The sequence below is a fragment of the Eublepharis macularius genome, chromosome 1 (genome assembly GCF_028583425.1).
Source record: "Eublepharis macularius isolate TG4126 chromosome 1, MPM_Emac_v1.0, whole genome shotgun sequence".
Lineage (NCBI taxonomy): Eukaryota > Metazoa > Chordata > Lepidosauria > Squamata > Eublepharidae > Eublepharis > Eublepharis macularius.
Window position 1 is genome coordinate 238560687 of NC_072790.1, and position 23068 is coordinate 238583754.

General features: G+C 52.8%; 1 protein-coding gene across 2 annotated transcripts in view; it reads right to left on the bottom strand.

Annotated features, from left to right (window-relative positions):
* Nucleotides 1-22811, bottom strand: part of EFNA3 (ephrin A3) — a 59664-nt gene extending 36853 nt beyond the window's left edge. For both annotated transcript variants that reach the window (XM_054977703.1, XM_054977621.1), the window contains exon 1: nt 22611-22811. In XM_054977703.1, coding sequence (XP_054833678.1) covers nt 22611-22717 — 107 coding nt within the window. In that variant the 5' untranslated portion in view covers nt 22718-22811. The remainder of the gene's footprint in view (nt 1-22610) is intronic.
* Nucleotides 22812-23068: the final 257 nt, after the last annotated feature.

The following is a 23068-nucleotide window of genomic DNA, read 5'->3' on the forward strand; positions in this document are numbered from 1 at the left end:
GTTAGTCTGTCTGTAGCAGCAGAAAAGAGCAAGAGTCCAGTAGTACCTATAAGACTAACCAAATTTGTGGTAGGGTATGCGCTTTCGTGAGTCACAGCTCACTTCTTCAGATACTGCGACGGTAAGCTGTGACTTACGAAAGCTTATACCCTACCACGAATTTTGTTAGTCTTAAAGGTGCTACTGGACTCTTGCTCTTTTCTACTGCAGAGAAAGAGAAGCAAAGAAGAAAATTAAGTCATATTTTCATCCTGCCCTTTCTCCAAAGCTCAGGGCAGCTTCTGTTCGCCATCCGATCCATGCAAAACTCTGCAAGGCTGGTTCGGTGGAGACAGAATGACTGACCAATGGCTTCCCCAATCTGCAATAACTGGAATCTGGTTTCCTCTACTCGGTTCATACTGATTCAAAGTCCAACACCCTGTCTCAGACCGCAAGGCCGAAGACCGCCTCCCCTCCAACACACACAAAGGTTGACCCACACAACCCTGTGAAATACGTTGTAGATAAAATAATCCTAGATGATTCAAGCAAAGTAGCCTAACCATACAGCACAGAGGAAGGTGTGAGAGGCAAAAGGATTCACATCCTATCTGGAAGAGACTTACATGTTTTGCCTGGATTCACGCCAAATTGGGCCGCTGCAGAGTCCAGGAGTGCTGCGGGTGTGTGTGTGTGTGTGTGCAATGGGTCCCAGAGTGCTCCTGCACTCTACAGCTGCCGGATCTGGCCCTGATCCATGTGGTTGTGGGCTAGGAGAGTGGGGGTGGGGAGAAAGGGCGGTGGAGTGCTCCTGCGCTCCACAGCTGCATGATCTGGCCCAGATTTGAGACGGGTTCGGTGGCTGCAGGCCCAGGAGTCCTGCAGGGGAGGGCGGAAAGAACCCTGGAGTGGACTACTGTGGTGCGCAGAAGTGTGCCGCACCACCAGGGAGCATGCCGGGAGGTGCAGCCCCCCCGCCTTTCCCCATTGGCCAGATAAGCAGGGGCGGAGATCGAGGGTGAGAGCAAGGGACTGACCCTACCTGAGGCAGCACGGAGGCTCAGTGCGGACCTCACAAGGCCCTGCAGCAGCCGCTCCACCACGCTGAGCCTTCCCATCACCGGTAGCAGCCTGCCGTGTCGCTGAGAGCTCATCTTTTATCCCCGCAGAGGGGAGTGTGAGTGTGAGTGCGCCTGCACGGGGATAAAAGGTGAGTCGTCGCCAATACGGCTCACCTTTTATATACGAGTAGATACTTATATATGCACACAGACAGACACACACATTTTATTTCATTTACTTCATTTATATTCTGCATTTCTGGCTCCACGGAGACTCAAAGCAGTTTATACCAGTTTCCGCTGTTTTATCTGCAGAACCACTGAGTGAGGCAGGTTAAGATGAATACGTGAAAGGCCCAAGTTCACCCAACAAGCTTCCATGGCAGAGAGGGGATTCGAACCTGGTTCTATCAAATCCTGGTATGATACTCTAATCACTGCACCACACACACACACACACAAATGGGGGAGAGATGTGGAATCCTAGACTCCAAACTGCAATTTGTGACCTCACATGGGCACTTTGCACATGCTCAGATACACCTTTATTTGTGTGTCACGGGCTGCAGAACTGAGGCAGGCATTAAAGGCAGGGTTCAGAGCTCCCAGGGAACCCTACGCCGAATCCAACATCCCCATTCCAGCAGAGACCGTGCTTCTGTGAAACTCACAAGCAAAGCAGGACAGCAAGAGCCGTCCCTTGTTGTCTAAGTCCAGCAACCAATATTCCACAGTAGACTGCCACTAAACAGGGAGGTTCCATTTAGACACCCTAAATGAAAAATGGGCACAGAAGGGAAGACTCCTGTACTGTCCCCCCAAAAGTATCAGTCACACAGTCAACCAGTGGGAAAAATCAGCTACCCAAAGCTTTCCAAAGGTATTTTCACAGGGATTGACTTCACAATATCAGCCTCCCCTTTCCAGCTAAAACCCAGAAGAGGAAGTGGCAAAACTCCCCAACCACGAGTATTTCCCATTTGGGCGTGAGGGGGAGCTTGGTACAAATGATTTAATAAATACAAATCAATGTTTAGAAAAAAACAACCAACAAACACCATGTTCCCTGTAATTGGATCAGTCCTGAAACGCCAGAGGCGCAGCGCTTCCCCGAGTCTTTGGCTCCCGCACGGATTTACCCAGAATCCTCCATCGTTCAGGCGCACCTTTCTGCTGACACCTCGAGCGCTTCCTTTTGGAGAAGGCCCAATTCATTTCAAAGAGGCTTCATTGCCCTGACAAGGTAGATTCGAGCACTGCTAACACAAACCGAAACGGGCAAGCTTTGTTTTTAGAGGCAGGAGCCTTCCCACAAAGAGCGGCTGTGTTGAGGGCCAGGCACATGACACTTCTGAACTCTGACTCAGAAACAAATTACTCTCAGGCTTGCGTGTGTTTTTTTGTTTTATCTACATTTTGGCAATATCCGGCTCTCCAGCCTTCTCCTAGAAATTTTATGTCATCACCTCAAAATCAGAAATATTTCTCCTGCAGATCTTCTGGCTCCTATGTGAATCCCACAAGATGCCTCAGAAGGGTTGCCAAGTCCAGGTTGGGAAATTCCTGGAGATTTGGGGGGTGGGGCCTGGAGAGGGTAGGGTTTGTGGAGGGGCCTCAGTGGGGTATGATGCCACAGAGTTCACCCTTCAGAGCAGCCATTTTCTCCAGGGGAACTGGTCTCTGTTGCCTGGAGATCAGTTGTCATTCTGGGAGATCTCCAGCTACCACCTGGAGGATGGCAACCTGGACTGTAACCCATAGATGCATCTCACATCCACTATTCAGTGCTGGAGTGGCTGGGTACCAAAAGTACAACAGGCCTCTAAGAGTAGGTTGCCAGGCCCAGGTTGGAAAATTCCTGGAGATTTGAGGGGGTGGAGCCTGGAGAAGGCAGGGTTTGGGGAGGAGAGGGACCTCAATGGGGTATAATGCCATAAAGCCCACCCTCCAAAGCAGCCATTTTCTCCAGAGGAACTGATCTTTGTCACCTGGAGATCGCTAGTAATTCCGGGAGATCTCCAGCCACCACCTGGAGGCTGGCAACCCTATCTACGAGCCCTGTGGAAAGGGGAATTTCGGTGACTGCCGTTTCTTCCCACAGCAGAACAAGCTGCATCTGTGAACATTTCCTCTTCCACGCAATGGTTAGGCATAGAAACTTATGAGGAACGCAAGAGGCAGGAGGTGCTTTCGTGGGACATTGAAGCCTGATGTGAGTTTCTGTCAGAACAGACGGCTGGCGGAACAAGGTGTTAGCCACGCAGAGAAGGGATAGGTACAAATCAGAAAGAGAATCCACAAGTCCTGCTCTGTAATTTCTTCCCCAAAATCTAGCCCACTCCAATCCCAAAATAACCAGTTGCGTCCATGGATTCAAAGACTGAAGAATCCTGGCTTGGTGGGAGACAACAGGGAGGTGAGACAACAGGGAGGAAATTTCAGCCACAAACGGCTTCCATTACAACTGAACATGATTCATAGTGGGTTATGTGAACTTCAGAATATCACAGAACGCTTCCTGGGGCCAGATGTTAAACAAAGTATAATTTTTTAAAGGGGGGGGGAACATGACCTTGAAGCAGCTTTGAAAAGTTTGTTTTCTCAACCTACCCCAATCTCTATATAAATGTCATTCAATTAATGCATTTAAAGTTAAGGGCATCACCCCCCAAAAAAGGCTGTCACCCAGCCATGCCAGTTATAAGCGTTTGGCAAATTAGATAGCAGGACAGACCTTTGCTTGCCGTCTAGCCTGAGGAAGCATTCTGTCAAACTCTAATGCTCGCACACAGCACTGTGAATTGCAAGTATAAAAGAAGTGGGGGGTTTTCTTTGGTTCCTGATCATCTTTTTTTCGGCTTCACTTAAAAAAAAATTAAAACCAGACCTTTGTTTGCCCTCCAGCCTAAGGAAGCATTCTGTCAAACTCTAAAGCTTGCACATGGCACTGTGAATTGCAAGTATAACAGGAGTGGGGGGGGGGGTTCTTTGGTTCTTGAACATCTTTTTTTCGGCTTCACTTAAAAAAAAATTAAAACCAGACCTTTGTTTGCCCTCCAGCCTAAGGAAGCATTCTGTCAAACTCTAAAGCTCGCACACAGCACTGTGAATTGCGAGTCTAACAGAAGTGGGGGTTTTTTCCCTTTGGTTCCTAATCACCTTTTTTTCGGCTTCACTTAAAAAAAAATTAAAACCTGTTAAGAGAAAAGCAGCTCCCAGCTGCTACATTACAGCACGGTACAATTCCAGCAAGGAGACAGCACCATAACAGATCCATAGAGACAGAGATCCAGACGTTTGTATGCAAGAAGCCGCATCCCTCCCTCCCTCCCTTAAGGAGAAATCAGTCAATCTCCACATTCCAGAGGCCAACCGGGTCTGCTGCATGAATGTAAAAAGACCAAAAGAAGAAAAAAAAGAGAGAGAGAGAAAGAAAACCAGCTTTGCTTAACAGGATTAAGATGAATGCAGAAAATACCCCTTTAATCTCTACCCCAGGGTTAATCTGGATTAAGCTCCCCCCTGCCAATCCGGATTGAGCGCTGCTCGCTTCGCTGCTCGCCCCTGGCGCAGCATTCAACCGTGCCTCTCTGATCACCCACCAACCACCCCCTCCCCAAAATCCCGAACCCTACCTCCTGCCCTTGGAGTTGATCCTCTCCTTTTGTTAAGAGGGCAGCTCCTTGAACTGGTATTAAACCAAGGATTTTCTCCCTGTTATCCATAATCCCTCTTTAAACAGGTACAAAGGGTGGCAGAGCCTAGCTTACTCAGGGTGCACGCCCTCTGCTCCGCCTCTGTTTTTATCACGGCTAAGGATCTGCTCAGCCCAACATGAACCCCGTTCCATATCCCTCCACCTTTTCGATAACGGCAACGCGCGCTTCTCCCCTGATCAGAACTGACGGCAATCTTCAGGGAGCAACCAAACTCTTGCGATGCAAGTTCTACTCGTGCCTCTTTAAAATGAAACTCCAGTGGGTGCAAGGCGGCGGCAGCCTGGCCGCCCACCCCAAGCTTCCCCACCCCAAACTGCTTGTCTTCCGTTGGTTTTAGTTGCAGCAGGCCTGTGCATGGAGACAAACCACAAACCAAACTGGAAGAGAGAAACAGGTGGCAAAAAAAGGAAAGGGGGGAAGATGGATGATCCCCCCCCAGCTGCCTAAACTGCACTAGAATCTCCACCAAATTCAGCCGACAGCAGACCCAGTTCAGTGCATTGCTCTGTCGCAGCAGTCACAAAACATCTTGGCCCTCACTTTGCCAAAAATCAGTATATTATAAGGAGTCTAACCCGCATTACTAAGTTGCTGCTCTCATTGGGCAGGAAGGAAATTCAGAGCAGCAACTCATAGAGAGACACAACAGGCAGCTTCCCAGGAGGGTGGGAAATTACTCTCTCTCCCCAGGGAAGATTATTCTCTGCATCAAGAGAAGCTGAATGATCCAATCACACCCAAAGCCAAACAGCGCTCAAGACAGACTGATAGAGACCAAGCAGCAGCTCATGCAGAGATGCAACAAGTAACCTCCTCTGTGGCACCATGCTCCAGGCTCATCCAAGTCTTTAATAAATGGATACATTTCTCCACGCCACAGCAACGGTACCCTTGCGACACACAGCTTGGAACGGTGGGGGTCAAAACACTGAGCTTGGAGCACCAACCACCGTTCCCCTGCTTGTTACAATTTTTCCCCCCAGTGTGAAGAAAGCTAGCCAACACCAGAGCATCCAAACTGCATATTCTGTGCCTGGCTTGGGTTGTGTGCCGTAAAAAGTGTCTTGTTGCAAATATCAAGAGAATGTTTTAGAAAAGGTAAGAGCGCGAGGGGGAGAGAAAGGTGCAAGAGCGTGAAAAAAAAAATTTGAGCATCAAGATCGGGAGCCAGGATTCTGTGAAGAGCTACCAGCCCAAACCAAAGGAGCGATGAGGATAACAGTTCAGGCACCAGAGAACGTGGGCTCAAGTCCACAAGAGCTTCTGCCGCAAATCGACATGTTAGCCTTCGAAATACCCACCTCAAGATGCTTGGGTTTTGTTCGGTGACACCTGAAAACAGCAATTTCCAAATGACGATGTCTCAGGGCCCTCTCCAACAGCAAGGAGAGAACAGTTCGAGTGTGGTAGGAAGTAAGCAAAATGGTTTCTAGGAGCCCAGAGCAGAGATGGCTCCCTGCTGTGTCTCTGCGTGAGTCACCAGCCTCGGTGCCTTCCAATCAGCCGGTGCCACGTCTACACACTGTCAAACATTCTGTCAATCTTGAGAAGCTACAAAATTACCCATTTTCTGAAAAGACCAACTATTGCATCTCTGCAGGAGTCCCTGCTCTGCCCTCACCTTGCTTCTAATCAGTTTCCGTGGGAAACTGGTAATTCCCACTAAGTCCCTGTGACTGGATCCTGAACAGAGCTCCCCCCCCCTCAACACAGTCTGCTTGTTGCATCTCTAGAAGGAGATCAGATCGGAAGAGAGACATAGCATGACACAACAGGAATCCTCCTTTGCAGCAGCTAATTCTGTCCAAACTCCAACTAAACTCAATGGGGAGACATAGCTGAAATGGAGAACAATGGACTAAAATAATAAAACAAAATAAAATGCCTGTTGCTTCCCTGCTTGAGTCCTTTCCTCCATCTAAGGCAGAAGGCGTTGGTCTTTCCTGCAGAAACATAGGAGAGCTCCTCTAAAGGGCAAGTAATTCTGCCCAGGACCCAATCACACCAGGAGAGAGATACAACAAAATAAACTGTGGCTCTTAGAAGAGTCGCATCTCTGCCCGAGTCACTTCCTTGCATTCTTGGGTGAGAGGTTGCACTGAGTTATTCCTCCTCTTTCCCACACTCAAACCTTTCTCATGTGTAAGAGCAAAAACTGCAGGCATTCCAAATTCAGAAGAGGGAGTCAAGCTACCAAAAAATTGGGAAACACAGCCTCAAGGCAAGGGAGGAGGTCCAGGAGAGAAGGAAGGCCGGATAAACCGAAAGGACAGGGCCTTCTCAGGAGTCCAGACAAGCACAGAGGAAGGGCGGGAGGAGAACGTTGCCTCTCTCGCTTTGGAACAAGTCTTGCCTCTGAATGGGCAGGCATGACTTGCAACCCATTAGCTGCGTCTGGCAGCCCAGCAGGGGCCGGCTAAATCTCCTGTTTGTGCAAAAATAGCGGAGATTACATTTCCGTCTCGTTTTTTCCCCAGAAGGTGGCATGCACGGTTCTTCTGCCCTGTCTCATTTTATCCTCTCAACAACCCCAGAAGGTGGATTAGGCCAAGACGGAGAAGCACCGGCCCCAAATCGGCCAGCAGGCTCTGTGGCCGGGTGGGGATTTGAACCCGTTCTGAGATTGACACTCCGCAGGCTACGCCACACCGGCACATCCGGTCCACTCAGAGACAAGGCTGGCGGCCCGATCTCAACATGGGTGCGCATATGTGTGTGTGCCACAATGTGCTCAGGTCTAGCGTGTTCGAGGAGCTGCAAGGAATGGAGGGAAAAGGTGGACTCTTAACCATTTTTGCCAATCCATACTCTGGGGGATGCGCAGAACCGCTCTTGGCACGAGCAGGCTTTCTGCCGTTTTCTCCCAGTGAGCCCAAAGCGGCCCACCGGCCACGTGTCGTGGCCTGCCAGCTGCCTGACAACCCCCTCCTGTTTTGGCATCCCAGGCCAGCGGCACGCAAGCACCTCGGCAGGCCGCCATCCACAGCTGGCGGGTCGTGTTCGGCTCGGCAGGTTCTCCGTTTCGCAGGCCTCTCTCCAAAGCAGCTCCCCAGCCACCTGCCACTAATAGCCGCCCCCTGCCCTCCCCAGCCCCGTCATGCTGCTCTAATCAGTTCTGCTTCGGATGCGACAAAACGCTTCTGTGCAGCAAACAACAGGCTATCCGTGAAGTTATCAGCACGGGCCGTGGCCGCGCAGACGTCACCGTGCGGACGAACGGCCGTGACGCTCCACAGTTTCTCAGCCATCGTGTATGCTGTGAATTGTTCCGAGCATGAGAAGGCGTGCAACGGATCACACGTCAGTGGGCTGGCGTGCTGACTGTGAGGGGTGAGGGATCCATGGTAGAACATGCCAGAGGTCCAAAGTTTAACCCCAAGCATCTCCTGTTTGAAGATCCCAGGCAGCAGACGGTCATTCCCAAGCATCAATGCTTTTTCTTACATGCCTAGGATAACGCCAATCGCCACTTCGGGATCAGGAAGCAATTTTCTCCAGGCCAGTGTGGCCAAGGATCCTGGAGGTTTTTCACCATCTTCCGGGCATGGAGCAGGGGTCACTGTGGGGTGTGGGGAGGCACTTCGGAATTTCCTGCAGTGTGCAGGGGGGGTTGGACTAGATGACCCTGGAGGCCCCTTCCAATTCTATGCTTCTATGACCCTGGAGAGCCACCGCCAGTCTCAGCAACCGATACTGAGTGAGATCGGCTGATGGTCTAAGTCAGTATACGCTGACTTCATCTGTCACAGCAGATTGTAAGAAGACCGCCATCGCTGTGTCCTGTGTCGAGCGCATTTCTGTACACCATGCTGCAGCAGCAGACACTAAGCGTTGCGCAAAAGGACAGCCAGACGTGGAGGACAGAGAAAGAAACCCTTGCCTCCGCTTCCACGTTCCCTGCCTGCAACAGTCTGCCGGGTTTGGGAGGAGAGTGTGGAGAGAAGACTGTCTTTTTTTCCAGCGACTGTCTTTTCTTCCAGCTCCGCTACCCACTCAGCCCAGCGGCACCAACACAACAGCACACACCCAGCCAGCCGCCCACAGCCACCTCCCCTCCCCTCCCCCCCGCCGCCCTGCTGTTGTGAAAGACTCGAGACCCGCCCAGAGCAGAACCACAGGAGAAGCCAAGGAGGACGGGGCAAAAACTCCAAGGAGTGTCCCAAAAATTGGGACGACACTGGTGAAGGGAGAGTTGCACACAACTTGTACTTCGAATGTCCCTCAGCCAATCATTATAAGAGACAGACGCGGAGTCCCGTGGATCACCTAGGGCAGCTTCAGGCTGCTTTGCTGGGTAAGGATTTGGCCCATGTTGCTCCTTCTGCCAAACAACTGGCAACACACAGACAGCCCAGGGAGGGCCCATGGCTCAGTGGCAGAGCAGTGGGTCAGGAAAGGGGTATCCGTGACGCATTTCCCTTCAGCGCATTCACCGGGAAGCCTGGCACTGCTTTTACCCAGGCAGCCGTGCATCGTGGCATGGAAACTCCACTGTGCCACCCCACAGCTATTATGTGTAGAGCTCTTGGCTGGAAGGGTGCCAAGGAGAGATAATAAGGGGGGGGGGAGTATGGTGGTGGAGAGTGCCATCAAGTCATAGCTGATTTACGGCGACCCCTGGTGGGGTGGCAAGAGACTAACAGAGGTGGTTGGCCATTGCCTGCCTCTGCAATCCTGGTCTTTGCTGGAAGGCGCCCATCCAACTACTAACCAAGGCTGACCCTGCTTAGCTGCTAAGATCTGACATGATCAGGCTATCCAGATCAAGACATGCCACGTGGGTGGCAATTTTATAATGTCTTGCCCACACCAGCACCATTTTGCTCGTGTCCAGACCCTGCAACTGCCGTCTCCCCCTCCCCACCGTCACACTATCAAGAGATCTCTTTCAGGCATTCAAAAATAATCAGCGTTACAACTGGGCTAGGGTGAGGGAGGGTGTAACGGGACAAGCTGGCGCTACGCTCTCATGACCCTTTCTTACGTGCCCAGGGTAATATCGATCGCTACTTTGGGGTCAGGATGGGGATTCTGGGGGGGTTGCTTTCCTTTGGGCATACAGTAGAGGTCACTGGGGAAGGTTGAGTGGGGGGGGGGAGAGCTGTGAATTTACCTGCATTGTGCAGGGGCTAGACTAGATGACCCTGCACTGAAGAGAACCTTTTCTACTGAACAAGCTGAGGCACATTAATGAATGGCGGTGGAGAGGGCCCTCAAGTCATAGCTGAGCTATGGCGACCCCTGGTGGGGTTTTCAAGGCAAGAGACTAACCGAGGTGGTTTGCCGTTGCCTGCCTCTGCAACCCCGGTCTTCGTTGGTGGTCTCCCATCCAATCACTAACCAAGGCCGACCCTGCTTAGCTTCTGAGACCTGACGCGATCAGGCTCACCTGGGGTATCCGGGTCAAGGCAAGGGAGGATAACAGCCTGCACATTTGCATACAGAAGCCCCCCACCCAGGTTTAATCCTTGTATAGATTACTGTGGGAGGAGGTTGCGGCTCAGCGGCACAGCATCGGCTTTGCAGGCTGAAGTTCCCAGGGACAATCCTTGACGCCTCCGGTTAAAAGGACCGGACAGTAGGTGATGTGCAAGACCTCCACCTGAGACCCAGAAAGCTGCTGCCAGGCAATACTGACCTTGACGGACCACGAGCCTGAGTCGGTATAAGACAAGTTCCTGTGTTCATGTATGTGTGATACGCTCTACGTGGGACTGCCTTTAGAAACTGTCCTAAAGCCTAACTGGACCAAAATATGACAACCGGTCATTATCAGGGGATGGATATGAGGATCATATTGCCCAATGCCCACCCATGCTAAGATTCAGCTATTTCTGGGCAAGATTCAGTACTGATTTTTACCCTTTAAGGTGCTCAGTGGCTGGTGCACCTGAAAGATCATCTCCCTCCCCCCAAACTGTCCAGCCCCCCCATTAAGATCTGCCTTCCAAGCCTTCATCTCTGTGCCCCTCCCACTTACAAAGATGAGGCCAGTGGTGACCAGAGGCAGGGCCTTTTCAGTTGTGGCACCTAACATTTGGAATGCCTTTCCCCTTGAAGGGCTCACCCGGCAACCCCTTTCTCTGGCTTTTAAACGGAGGGATTCCATTTTTTTCCAGCTGTTTTTACGGTCCCCTTCTAGGCAGATATTGTTTCAGGCTGTTTTAATGGCTTGTTTCAGCAGTGATTGTTTTTATGATGTTTTTTATTGATTTTAGTGTGTTTTTGTTCAAAGTTTCCAAGCCGCCTGGAGCGAGTCTCTGGAGAGGTGGCATTTTCTAAATAAATGCTGGCAGGAATGAGGGAGACCTTGGGAAAGCTACTTCGAGTCAGGATAAGCCATACTTGGCGAGATGGCCCAGTTCAGCCTATAAGGAAGTCGCTTAATACATAACGGCAACCCTGTGCTGAGCTGCCCTTGGACCTGACCCGGAAATTACAGCTGGTCCAGAACGCAGTGGCACACATTCTTTCTGGAACGCCAATTTGGGCAAATATCCATCCTGTGCTGTGCCAGCTGCACTGGCTCCCAGTGGAGTTCCGGATCCGGTTCAAGGTGTTAACCCTGGTGTTTAAAGCCCTTCACGGACTGGGACCAGCATACCTGCGGGACCGCCTTTCCCATTATGTACCCTGCAGGGCGTTGCGTTCTGCAGACAAGCAACTCCTGGTGGTCCCTGGCCTGAAGAACATCTGTCCGGCCATCACCAGGATCAGGGCCTTTTCTGCCCTGGCCCCAGCCTGGTGGAATGCTCTCCCACTGGAGATCTGGGCCCTGCAGAACCTGTTACAGTTCCACAGGGCCTGTAAATGAAGACGTTCCATCAGGCCTTTGGCTGAGGACCAGGGGGTGTCCTCTCCCTTTTTCCACCTAAGACAACCACCTTTTTCGTGACTGCCCCTGGCTATGTCTTATGCCCATGTGTCACGGCTCAGATTGCTGACTGTTTATCTAAATAGCCTGTATATAGAAGGTGCCCGAACTATTTTAATGGCTTTTAATTACTACTGATTTTATAGTTTTTATGACTCATTTATTGTGCTATATACATGTTGTGAGCCACCCTGAGCCCATTCGTGGGGAGGGCGGGGTATAAATCAAATCGAAAAAATAAATAAATATGCACCAATCCCTTCCAGGAGAGCAAACCGATCTCTCATTTTTTGAACGGCCTCCACTCCCCGAGGAAGAAATCCTTCCATTTCCACCAGGCCATTTCCAGTGTTCTAGGGCTGCCGTATTAGTGCCAGAATACCTTCATCTGCCGTTACCTATCTGATCTCAATAGCGGGCCTCTAGTGATAGACACTCTCTTGCGCAGTGGCACTCTACAACAGCAGTTCTGGTATGCAGGCGTATAAGTTATCTTATGTCAAGCCGGACTCTCGGTGCAACCAGTACAGTCAGAAGCAAGCTATATAATAATGTAAAGGTCAAAAATTGGTCTGACCGACAATCGATAATTAAAATTTAAAATCCGTCCATAGAATTTCACGACGAATTCTACAGGCTGCTGAAAGAAATTTAGCACAGTGAATAGTAACCTATTGGTTAATACCCATTACAAGCTTCTTTAAAATATCAACAACAGAACGTCCAGGATAATTCTTAAGCAGAGGGGAAATTATATTTAACCGAACTTCCTGATAAAAGCAACAGTAAAACGGTACATGTTCAACTGATTCCACCTCTTCGGATATGGACAGGTTCTCTCCTTTGTGGAAGGCCAGATTAATAAATTGATTGACTCTCGGTTGATCCAGTCCCATATCATCAACTCTGACTGGCAGGGGCCTTCCCGGGTTAAAGGGAAGAGAGCCCTTTTTCTTAACACCCTCTGATCCATGAACTGGAGATGCCAGGAACTGAACCCAAGACCTTCTGCGCTGAACAAAAGAGCTCTGCTACTACAGAGCTTAGTGACAGACCCTTCCCAGCAGATGAAAGCAAACCTTCGATCCACACAGCCGGTACTGTTTACTCTGGCTGGTGGCAGCTGTCCAAAGTGTTGAGCAAAGGTCTTTCCCAGACCTTCTGTCAGAAATGCTTTAAATGGAGATGCTAGAATAGAGGCCCACAAATGGCGGCTGGACGTGGTAGACAACCATGGTTTCCAGTGGCCAGCGAGCTTTGACTCTCTTGCTTTCTGCTTCACAAGGGGAGAACATCTCTTGGTACCTGGTATGAGAAATAGGAGCACAACATCTGGGGCACACCTGGGTGTCTCTAGCGAGCCACTCGACCCTTCAGACCCACGACTTAAGCCACAATCTAGCGAAAGACAGAGCCTGGCGCTCTTTTGAACGAGTTGCTCTTGACAGCGCCTGTTTCTTTTTCAAAAAGTGTCATCTTTCTCTGGCAAAACACAGCAGAGCTTTCCCCGCAGGTCGCCAGAATTAAAATTTCTAGTTGCCATTGGTGATCAGTTGGTGGAGCTTTGCGCCAGGGAAAATGAAAAGCCGGAGATCTTCCACACGCAAAGCATGTGCTTTCTACCATTCCCCCGATATAATCTGGGCAGGTGACACCGCCTTTCACAGTCAGCCAACTGGTCTAGCTAGCTCTATCTCGACTCACCCAGCAGCAGCTTTGCAAGGGCACGCATCTGCCTCGCTCGCTCCTGAAGAGCTCTTCCCCAAAAGATGCCAGGGACTGAAACGGGAACCCGTGGTGTGCAAAAAATGAAATGGGCCTACAAATGAGCAACGCTTCCTCCCTGATATAATACAGGCGTGAGCATTAAAAACCGTTTGGCCCGTAAAGCTCAGTATCATTTACTCCTGTTGGATGATTTAAAAACGGTATTTCAGGAAGTTAAGAAGAGCTCTGCTGGACGCGACTCCAGGTCCATCAGAACCTGCGTTCCGCTCCCAATTGCACCAGATGATCCCAGAAGGATCACTAGCAGGGCACAGAAATCCGAGCCCGTCCCTATTGTGGGTTTACTATTTGGTATGTTTTTATCCTGCCCTTCCTCCACGGAACTAAGGCACTGTGCCTGGATCTCCCCTAGGGTTGCCAGCCTCCAGGTGGTAGCTGGAGAGCTCCCAGAATTACAACTGATCTCCAGGTCACAGAGATCAGTTCCCCTGGAGAAAACGGCTGCATTGGAGGATGGACTCTATGGCATTATACCATGCTGAGATCTCTCACCTCCCCAAACTCTACCCTCTCCAGGCTCCACTCCCCAGATCTCCAGGAATTTCCCAACCTGGAGCTGGCAACCCTAGTCTCCCCTTCCCCATCTTATCTTCACAACAACCCTATGAGGCAGATTAGGCTGAGAGAGAGAGGGTACCCTAGGGCTGCCAACTTCCAGATGGGGCCTGGAGATCCCCTGGAATTACAACTGATCTCCAGGCTACAGAGATCAGGTCCCCTGGTGGAAATGGCAGCTTTCAAGGGTGGGCTCTATGGCATTATACCGCACTGAGGTTCTGCCCCCTCTAGGTTTCACCGCCTGAAACTTCCAGGAATTTCCCAACCCAAAGTTAGCAACCCCTAGGATACCCAGCCAGTTTTCTTGGCAAGTGGTGATTTCAACCCAGGTCTAGCCATAAGAACATCAGAAGAGCCCTTCCAGATCCATCTAGCCCACCACCCTCGTTCACACTGGAGGGCCGACAAACTGGGCACAGAGGCCGAGGCCTTCCCCAGATGTTGCTTCCTAGCAATAGATTTCAGAGATTGACTGCTATGGAACATGGAGGTTCCCTTTATTAACCGTAGCTTGTAGCGACTGACGGCTCTCCCTCCAAATCCAATACACTAACCGTTACACCACCTTGACTTTCAGCGACTGTTACTCTGAATATGGGGGTTCTGTTTAGCAATTGTGGCTCCTACAGCTGCTGATGAACTTACCTTCCACCGAATCCATCTAATTCCCCCTTTAAGGTCGCTGCTACACCCTGTGGCCCTGCGTTCCACCAGTTTGTCACGCACTGGGAGAAGAAGCCCACTCCTTCATCCATCCGGCATCTACTGCCGATCTACTTGATCACATTTCCACCCCCACCCCAAGTCTTTCACGAGCCCCACTGCTATAAATCTTTTTCTGTTGTATCCGGGACCTCTTGCACGTAAAGGAGTTGTTCTACCACCAACCTGCGGATCTTCCCTTCCCTTTCAGCATTTGGGTCGACAACTGCGGGAGATTTTAGACCTCGCTGCTTTGGCGTGGAGTCCCACTAAGAGCGGAACCACAAGTGACGCCTGACACAGGTTGGACACTTGTCAGCTTCCCTCAAGTTTTGATGGGAAATGGAGGCGTCCTGGTCTTGCAGCTTGGCTCTCCGACCACTGTCCAGCGGACGTTCCAACTGTCACTTGTCCAACATTCCGCCAAGCTGCCTACATTTCCCGCCAAAACTTGAGAGAAGCTGACAAGTGTCCAACCTGTGTAAGGCGTCACTTGTGGTTCCGCTCTAAGATGAAGTTCTTCCTCACGGCGCTTGCGAGGGGCGCATCATGTTCAAACTGACCTCCCCTGAACAGATTCTGAGCTCGCAGACAACCTCTTACTTAGTGGGGTGGAGGCGTTACGCAGACAGGATAGCTTATTTCAAAGTACTTCCAGCCAGCCTCCGGGAACCTGACATATCATAAAGAAGGCTTCCGGCAGAAGCTCCTAAGCGTACTACGTGCCCTCCCCAAACGCCTGAATCAGCTCATCCGTTGAATCATTTCGAATCAAAAGATCGCGTTCACAAGGGATGCATAAAAATCGCTTCTGCAGTTCTTGCACATCCGCAGTGGAGGCACACCAAATCATAGTGCGCAGGCCCAAATATTAATGGTTCCAAGGTCCTTTATTAAAACTGCCCCCTTCTAGGTTTTCTGTTTAGTTCATGACAAGCCAGGCCTCGATATTCCTGGCTTGTCCACAGCAACAGATAAGAGCAAGAATCCAGTAGCACCTATAGGACTAACAAAATTTGTGGTAGGGTAGGAGCTTTCGTGAGTCACAGCTCGCTTATTCAGCTGTGACTCACGAAAGATCCTACCCTACCACAAATTTTGTTAGTCCTATAGGTGCTACTGGACTCTTGCTCTTTTCTATAGCAACAGATAAGGCATGTGTTTTGTAAGTCTCCGGTCTAGAACCGGGTTAGGTGGCTAGCCTCTCTCTGTAATACTTCAGACTGCACTCAGGCAGCTCACATGAATTAAGGCTAAAATGCACCCTGCAAAGAGAAAACTAGCCTGTCAGGGCACAAAGCAAGGCGGGAACTCTCTTTGCCAACATATGCAAGGAATTTTTTTTGCACAGAGGTGCAGAATATCCTAGGAGCCTCCACTTCTAGAATCAAATGGTATAATCCAGAGACAGGCTTGCCATTTTAGTGAAAATGAGGCATAAGTGTACACACAGCAAGGGGGGGGGAGAATCTCCCTCTGCCTCCCCTCCCCACTCAACATTTATTTTATTTATTTTCATTTATAGTCTGCCGGTTATCATTCAGGTGAACAACAGCCACTTCTGGCGTTGCACATCATTGCGCAGGTGAGCAGCATGCATGGGTTTTCCAGAGCCTTGCAAATAAGCCCACGAACGTTACTAGTCCTCAACGTTCCCTTTTGAGCATTTCCAAACCTTAGGACATGAAGGCACTTTATCATCAACTGCTGAGAAGAACCATAGATCCAGAGGAGTTAGCCATGTTAGTTCATAGTTGCAAAATCATAAAGGGTCCAGTAGCACCTTTAAGACCAACCCACTTTATTGTAGCATAAGCTTTCGAGAACCACAGCTCTCTTCATCAGATGCGTCTGACGAAGAGAGCTGTGGTTCTCGAAAGCTTATGTTACAATAAAGTGGGTTGGTCTTAAAGGTGCTATTGGACCCTTTACTATTTTGAGAAGAACCATGACTGTCTTAAGACACTCCCACAAACTCACACCTTCTAAAAGGTCCCAGGCAGTCGGCTGCTGGGACACATTACCAAATTTCTAACAGGGTAGTCCCATCTCTGCAGACTGGAATCCACCTACATCATCAACGCGGACAGGCAAATAAACGGAGCTGTTTAGTTTTGCTGGGGGTGGGTGGGTGGGGTGGCCATTCCTAACATTTATATTCCGCCCTGGCTCCAAGGAGCTAAGTGCAGCATACACCGGGTTTTCTCAGCCTTGCGAATAAGTCTTCAACACTTCCTTATGAGCTGGGACTGGCTATGTAAATGGAGGTCATTAGTTGCTAACCTGAAAGAAGTAACTTCCCTATCTGACCACCTGTGGTGGAGGATTTTGACGATCGCCTGCAGCTAACCAAGGATAAAAACAGGGTCACCAAGAGGTCGCCACTGGCGCATGGTCACGCAAGCGAGCTTTACAGGGATTCGAACCGGGGTCTCTAGGGCCACCCCTCCAGATTCTACAACATGCCGGCTCAAAATGACATATAAACTGTGAAATCCCCCATAACTACACACCGGCAGCACATTTGTTGCAAAAATGACCTCTAGGTAGGAATTTCATAATGTGAAATGACTCTTTTTTTTCCCTTCTCCGACCCATCTGTGGGGCTAGACCCTAAGTGGATGAAGCCGGCTCTTAGAAGAGACTTCTTCCAACCTTGTTATGGGATCTTGCTTATATCTCATGCACTCTCTCTCTCTCTCTCTCTCTCTCTCTCTCTCTCTCTCTCTTTCTCTCTCTCTCTCTTTTATCATGTGGGATAAGAATTTAACATCCCTTAATGCAAGATCTTTTGTTCTCTGATTGCCTCTCCAGAGAACGCTTTCGACCCTCCTCGGAGGAGAGCGGGAGTGAGAGATGCAGGCAGACCCTGCTAGGAAGACCCCTTACCTGTCACCCCTCACCCCCTCAAAGGAATCAATGGTTCTGTTGCTCATCAGCCCCCCATTCGCATCTGTCCTTGTCCAGAAAAAACGAATACACGCGCTAAAGTGACACAAAGACCTGCTTAGAAAGGAAAAAGCGCACACGCCCCAGGAGCTCTTGGGAAGCAGAGAACAGCAGGGTGGAGACAGAGGAGACACACACACACCCATGCTCTCCTTGGAACAGACAAGGAAGATCAAGAGAACCAAGGAATCGGGCAAGAGCTGAAAGGGGAAATTTGGGGGCTGGAGGCTACCATCGAGGCTCTAGGAGAGCCTAAGGGGAAAGGTGAAGGATCAAAACTAGAACTGGGCCATGGTCCAGGGGCAGATCACATGCCCTGCATGCAGACGGTCCCAGGTTCAATCCCGGCATCTCCAGCGGAAGGATCACAGATAGCGATGTTGAGAAAGACCCCTGGTCCCAGACTCCACGTGGCTGCCACAGATCTCGGAAGGGCCACAGACCTCAGGAAGCCCAGCTGGGAAAGAGCGACCATCGAAGCTGAGCTCAGTGAGCCAATGGGCTGCCCTGCCACTTCATATATTAATCCCAGGCCGTGGGTAACCCAGGCCCTGAAAGATTTGACACCTAAGAATTCTGCCCGTTGAAATCCTGCACATGGCAGATGCCTGCACAGTGGTTAACCGTGCAATCCTATGCAGAGTTACTTTGAAATTTACACTGAAATCAGCACTGTAAATAACTGAGCTGCACTTCGCCGGTTCAAATCTCACCACCGCCACGAACTCAGCAGGTAGCTTTGGGAAATCCACTCCTCTCCGCCCCTGCTTCCTAGCATTGTGGGGATAATAACACTGACTTTGTTCACGACTCTGAGAGGGCAATAATCTGTCCAGAGGACCTGAACTACTGTTTTTATTATATTTTCAGGGGGGTAGCCACGTTGGTCTGCAATAAAAGAGCAAGGTTCGGGTCCCGTAGCACCTTAAGGACTAGCTAAATCCTAGAAATCTAGTTGGTCTTTAAGGTGCTACAGGACCCAAATATTGCTCTATCATCATCATTATTGCTGGCTCACAGGAATTGGAAAATGCTTTCTTAATACTTGGAGCGTGGATGGAGAGACAACACAAACACCTCTGAGGATTACTGAAACACCCAGTAAAAAAGACTGAAAGATGAAGAAGAATGGAGAAGGACTGGAGACGGATATCCAGGCTCCATCACTGCCTTTGCCACACGTTGTTGCTTGGCAGGCAGACAACATGGTGGGTGCATGGCAAAGCTTAGGGGCACAGTCTTCGAGGAAGGGGAAAGGAGATACAGCATGAAAGAGAAACGAAAGCCAGACACCCCCCTTCTAAAAAATATGGGGTAGAAGCACTCTGTTCAGCACTCACATGAACAAGTAAAGAGAATATTAATAAACACAAGTAGGCTTTTTATGGGAAGAGAATCTCCAATTATCTCGAATGTGTCTCTCAAGAACTGAAAAGGACTCGGCTCTATGGAGAAGGTAGGATCGAGAAAGGAAGGATCCCCCAGGAAGGAACAGTTGCCCGTAAGCCAGGTTCCCAAAAGCAGGGTAACAAGATATCCGGGGTCTCGCCGCGGGCCGTTACCACCAGCAGGCGAGCTGGTCTCAGGAGTCACTGAACTCCACAGGGATGGGGGAGGGAAGGTGTCTCGCCGAGGCTTGTTTACGGCTTGTGTAACACCCGGTGACCGGGCCTACAAGGACCAATTCCACCGATAATTTATCCCCAAAATCCCGATGCAAGGGTATGCGCGGCTGCGATTGAGCCAGCGCTGCCGCACTGCCTCGCCATAAATATCCCCGACGCGCCAGCAACACGGCTCTGCGGCAGGCGCCCCCCCCCCTCCGCCCCACTTCAGCTCACCACAAAGGCGGGGGCCTAGCACCTCAAGGTGGGCCTGGGGAAGATAAAGAGAGGGGGACCGAGCCCTCCAAAGCCAAGGGGGGCAGCGGGCAGCCTCTCCCCACAAACGGGCGAAAGCGACAGTCGAATGTCTAGGCAGGGAGGCCGGCGGAAAAGGCAGGGCCAGGCCTCATTCGGGGTGTTCGGTGCAGAGGCTCCTCAGAATATTAGCCAAGCCAGGCCTTTCCCAAACCAGGCCCATTCTCTCCACCATCGCCAAGGAGTCCTGATGCATTGTGGGTCCGATTCTGCAGAGAAACTCTACCTGTGCCTTTTATGTAGCTCCCTAGCAACCGGCTCTCCACACACACCCCAAACCACCTCTCTCACACACCACGAAAGTCAGGTCTGTGGAGAGAAAAGCTTTTGGCCACAGGAAGGGCGGGCGGGGTGGTCTCTACCACAGGCCCCGCGTCGACCGTTCTGCCATTGTGCGGCGCCCGCCAGCACCCAATTCAGAGGCGCAATTTATGGGGTCTGGGCTTCCGCCTCAAAAGACATTCTCAAAGGAGATGGTGCTCCCTCGATACACAAAAGGGAGCCAGGGAGAGAAGGAACGGAGGGCGTGAGACCCAGACGTGCAAGGACAGACGGACACACCGGGGGGGGGGGAGGATTTACAGACAGGGCACGCACAGCCAGACGCACAAACTCCCCGCCTGATTCATCCCTCCTCACTTCTATTAGCGGCCAAGTCTTTGAGAAAATGGAAGTCCCAAACATAAGGAGACACAAACGCTAGCAAAGTGGAGAAAGACCCTTTGGGCAGCTCAAGAAGCAGGGCATGGTGGGTCACAGCAGCCACCCGGGCCCAAACCGCATCATCTCCCAGTGTCAGCTCCAGGCAGACTGCTGCCCCCTCTGCACCGCCACCCTGGCCTCTCCGTGGCTTGGCAGCTCTGCCCCATCCCTTGGCTCTGCCCCACCCCACCGGTAAGGCATTAGAGATGCAGCACAGGCCCCGTCAACTCCCCCATTGATCCAACCCCCCGTGGCTTGGCTCGGCAGCCATGACAATTTCCAGATTATTACTTAAAACCCCCATTGATTAAAAAATATATATATCCACCATAACAAGCAACGCTGTAATTTCCACTCCACCCCCACCCTTGCTGGTTACAGGCCAAGATTACCCCGAGAACCTGTGGAATCAGCCACAGGAGGGCAGTCATTGCGGAGCATCCATGTGCCACCCCGAGGGATGCGCAAGAGGTGGGGGGTGGACAGCAGCGTGGCAAGCTAGAGGAAGGTTTCGGAGCTGGAGAAAATGGAGGGAAATTGCTCTATGGGGACTCCTCGGTGTAGGCAGAAAGGGGGGGGCTCTAAAGAAACGGGACTCACACTTGGACCTCCGAGTGTCCTCAGAGCCCTGCTAGCAGGCGCTCTCGGAAAACCGCCAGCAGTTTCATTTCACCAGCTCCCACCAAACAAGGCCGCCCAGTGTCCAAACAGACTGCACATGCCAAGCGCATAGAAGGAACAAGCAGGGACAAGTCGGTATGTCCCCCCTTTAAAGAAAAAACCCCATCCAGCCCACGGAAGCTCCGACTGCGGGCTTGAGTCATATCAAGCAGGCGTTGGGTGCCAGGTTCCCTCTCCCCAGCCTCCTGTTTATACAGAACCAAATACCAGCGGAACCAGGCCGGCTCTCCCGGGCCACTTTCGAAGGAAAGAGGGGCCTGAGGGGCAGGGGTCTCAGAAATCTCCCTGGCCCCTTCCCAGAGGCATCTTTTCCTCCAGGTGGATTCTAATGTCCAAACATGTGGATACCAGGGGGGGGGGTGCCACCACACCTCTGCTTGGAAAAGGGGAACCGCTGGGTTTGCCTCTCTGGTGCCCAGCCACCCCCTTCGGCAGACTGGCAAAGCGAGCTCCCAGCACCCCCAAGCGGCCTTTCCCCGAGGGCTCAAGAGGGCACCGCGGGCTGGCAAGGTGGCACCCGCGTGCCTCCCTTCGGTGTCTTGCCACCTCTCCTGCCAAGCGTTTGGGAAGCGAATGGAGAGGCGCCGGCCACTTCGGCCCCTCCGGAGACCTGCCAAGGCGTTGCAAAAGGGGCAGATCCCCCCCCTGGCACTGCCCCCCCCGGAGCAGCCCTTCCTTCTCCCCAAGGCCGCCCAGCCTCGCCCCGCTCCCAGCGGAGGCCCGGCGTTGCCTGGGCACGTGCCCCCGAGGGCTCCGGGGACGGCGGACGGGCGCCCGGGGAGAGGCGAACGCCGCCCCCCGCCCAAGCGCGGCGCGGGGCCAGCCTCGCAGCCCACCCCGGCCACGCACAAATATAGGTCACCGGGCCACAAAAGACGCCCCCCCCCCAGGCGGGCACCCGGGTCCGGAGTGCTGGGCGGAAAGGCGGGGTGGGGAGCGGGGGCCGGGATTTTGGGCTGAAGCTAGACTTCGGGGCCGCCCCTGGTGCAGGGGGGCAGGATGGGGGGCACAGGGCACGTGTGAACGGCGCGATCGTCCGCGGGGATGCTCGGCGACATGCCCCCCCCCCTCCAATAAGCTAAAGAAATCGTCCTTTGTAGAAGGCAGGGGGGGGGGTTAAAGGTTCCGATGACCCGTCTAGGGGAAGGCACCCCCCTCCCCTCCAAGAGCCCAGGCAGCGTCCAGGAAAAGTCGCCCCCGAGGCCTGGGGGAGACAAGGGGGCAGAGTTGACGCGCGGAGACGGGGGGGAGGCGGAGGAGGGGCGGCGGGGGTCCCAGCCCAGACAGCCGCCAGACGGGGAGGGGGGCGGGGGGCTCTCCGAAGCCCCCACCTCGGCTGAGCGTCTCCGCCCCGTCCGGACACAAAGACCCCCCCCCGTCCCCGAAGCCTCCGCTCCTGCAACCCCCAATCCCCACCGCGCGCGCCCTGCCCCACGAGCGCGCGCGCCCTCTCCCCCCGCCAGACCCCCTTCCCGGGGCGCGCGCGCCCTCTCCCGCCTCCCTCCCCGGCGCATCCAAGCCCCTCCTTCCCCGATCCGCCGGGATCGCCTTTCTCCTTGACCCGATCCCCGCTCCCCCCCGGGCGCCGCCTGGCCAGCAACTCCCCGGGCGCCGCCGGCCCCTGCCCGCCTCCCCTCGCCTCGCCTCGCCTCGCCTCCCCCCGGTCGGGACTCACTGCGGGTTGGAGCTGTTCCAGTGCACCGCGTGCCGGTTGCCCAGGCTGCCGGCGGGGCCGTGGCACAGCAGGAGCAGCAGCAGCGGGGGCAGCAGGAGCGCGGCCATCCCGCCGGCCGGCTGGGCGCGATCGCGGCCAGGAGAGCCCAGGACCGAGAGCCGGAGAGAGCCGAGGCAGAGCGGAGCCGCCGGAGCCCCCAGTGCCGGAGAGGCTCCTCCTCCCGCCCCGCGCGCGCCGCCGCCGCCCTCGGCACCGCCCCCTTGCGCGCTCCTGCCCCAGCCACCGCCGCCGCGCGCGCCTCCGGGTTCCCACGGGCTCCCCTCGCTGCGCCCTGGCCCCGGCGCCCCGCTCGCCAAAGGGGGCTGGGGGGGGGTCTGACGGGGCGGGGTCGTTCTCGGCTCTTCCACCCCGCCCTCTTTCATGACCCTACTCCTCCCCCTCCCAGGGGTCTGGACCAA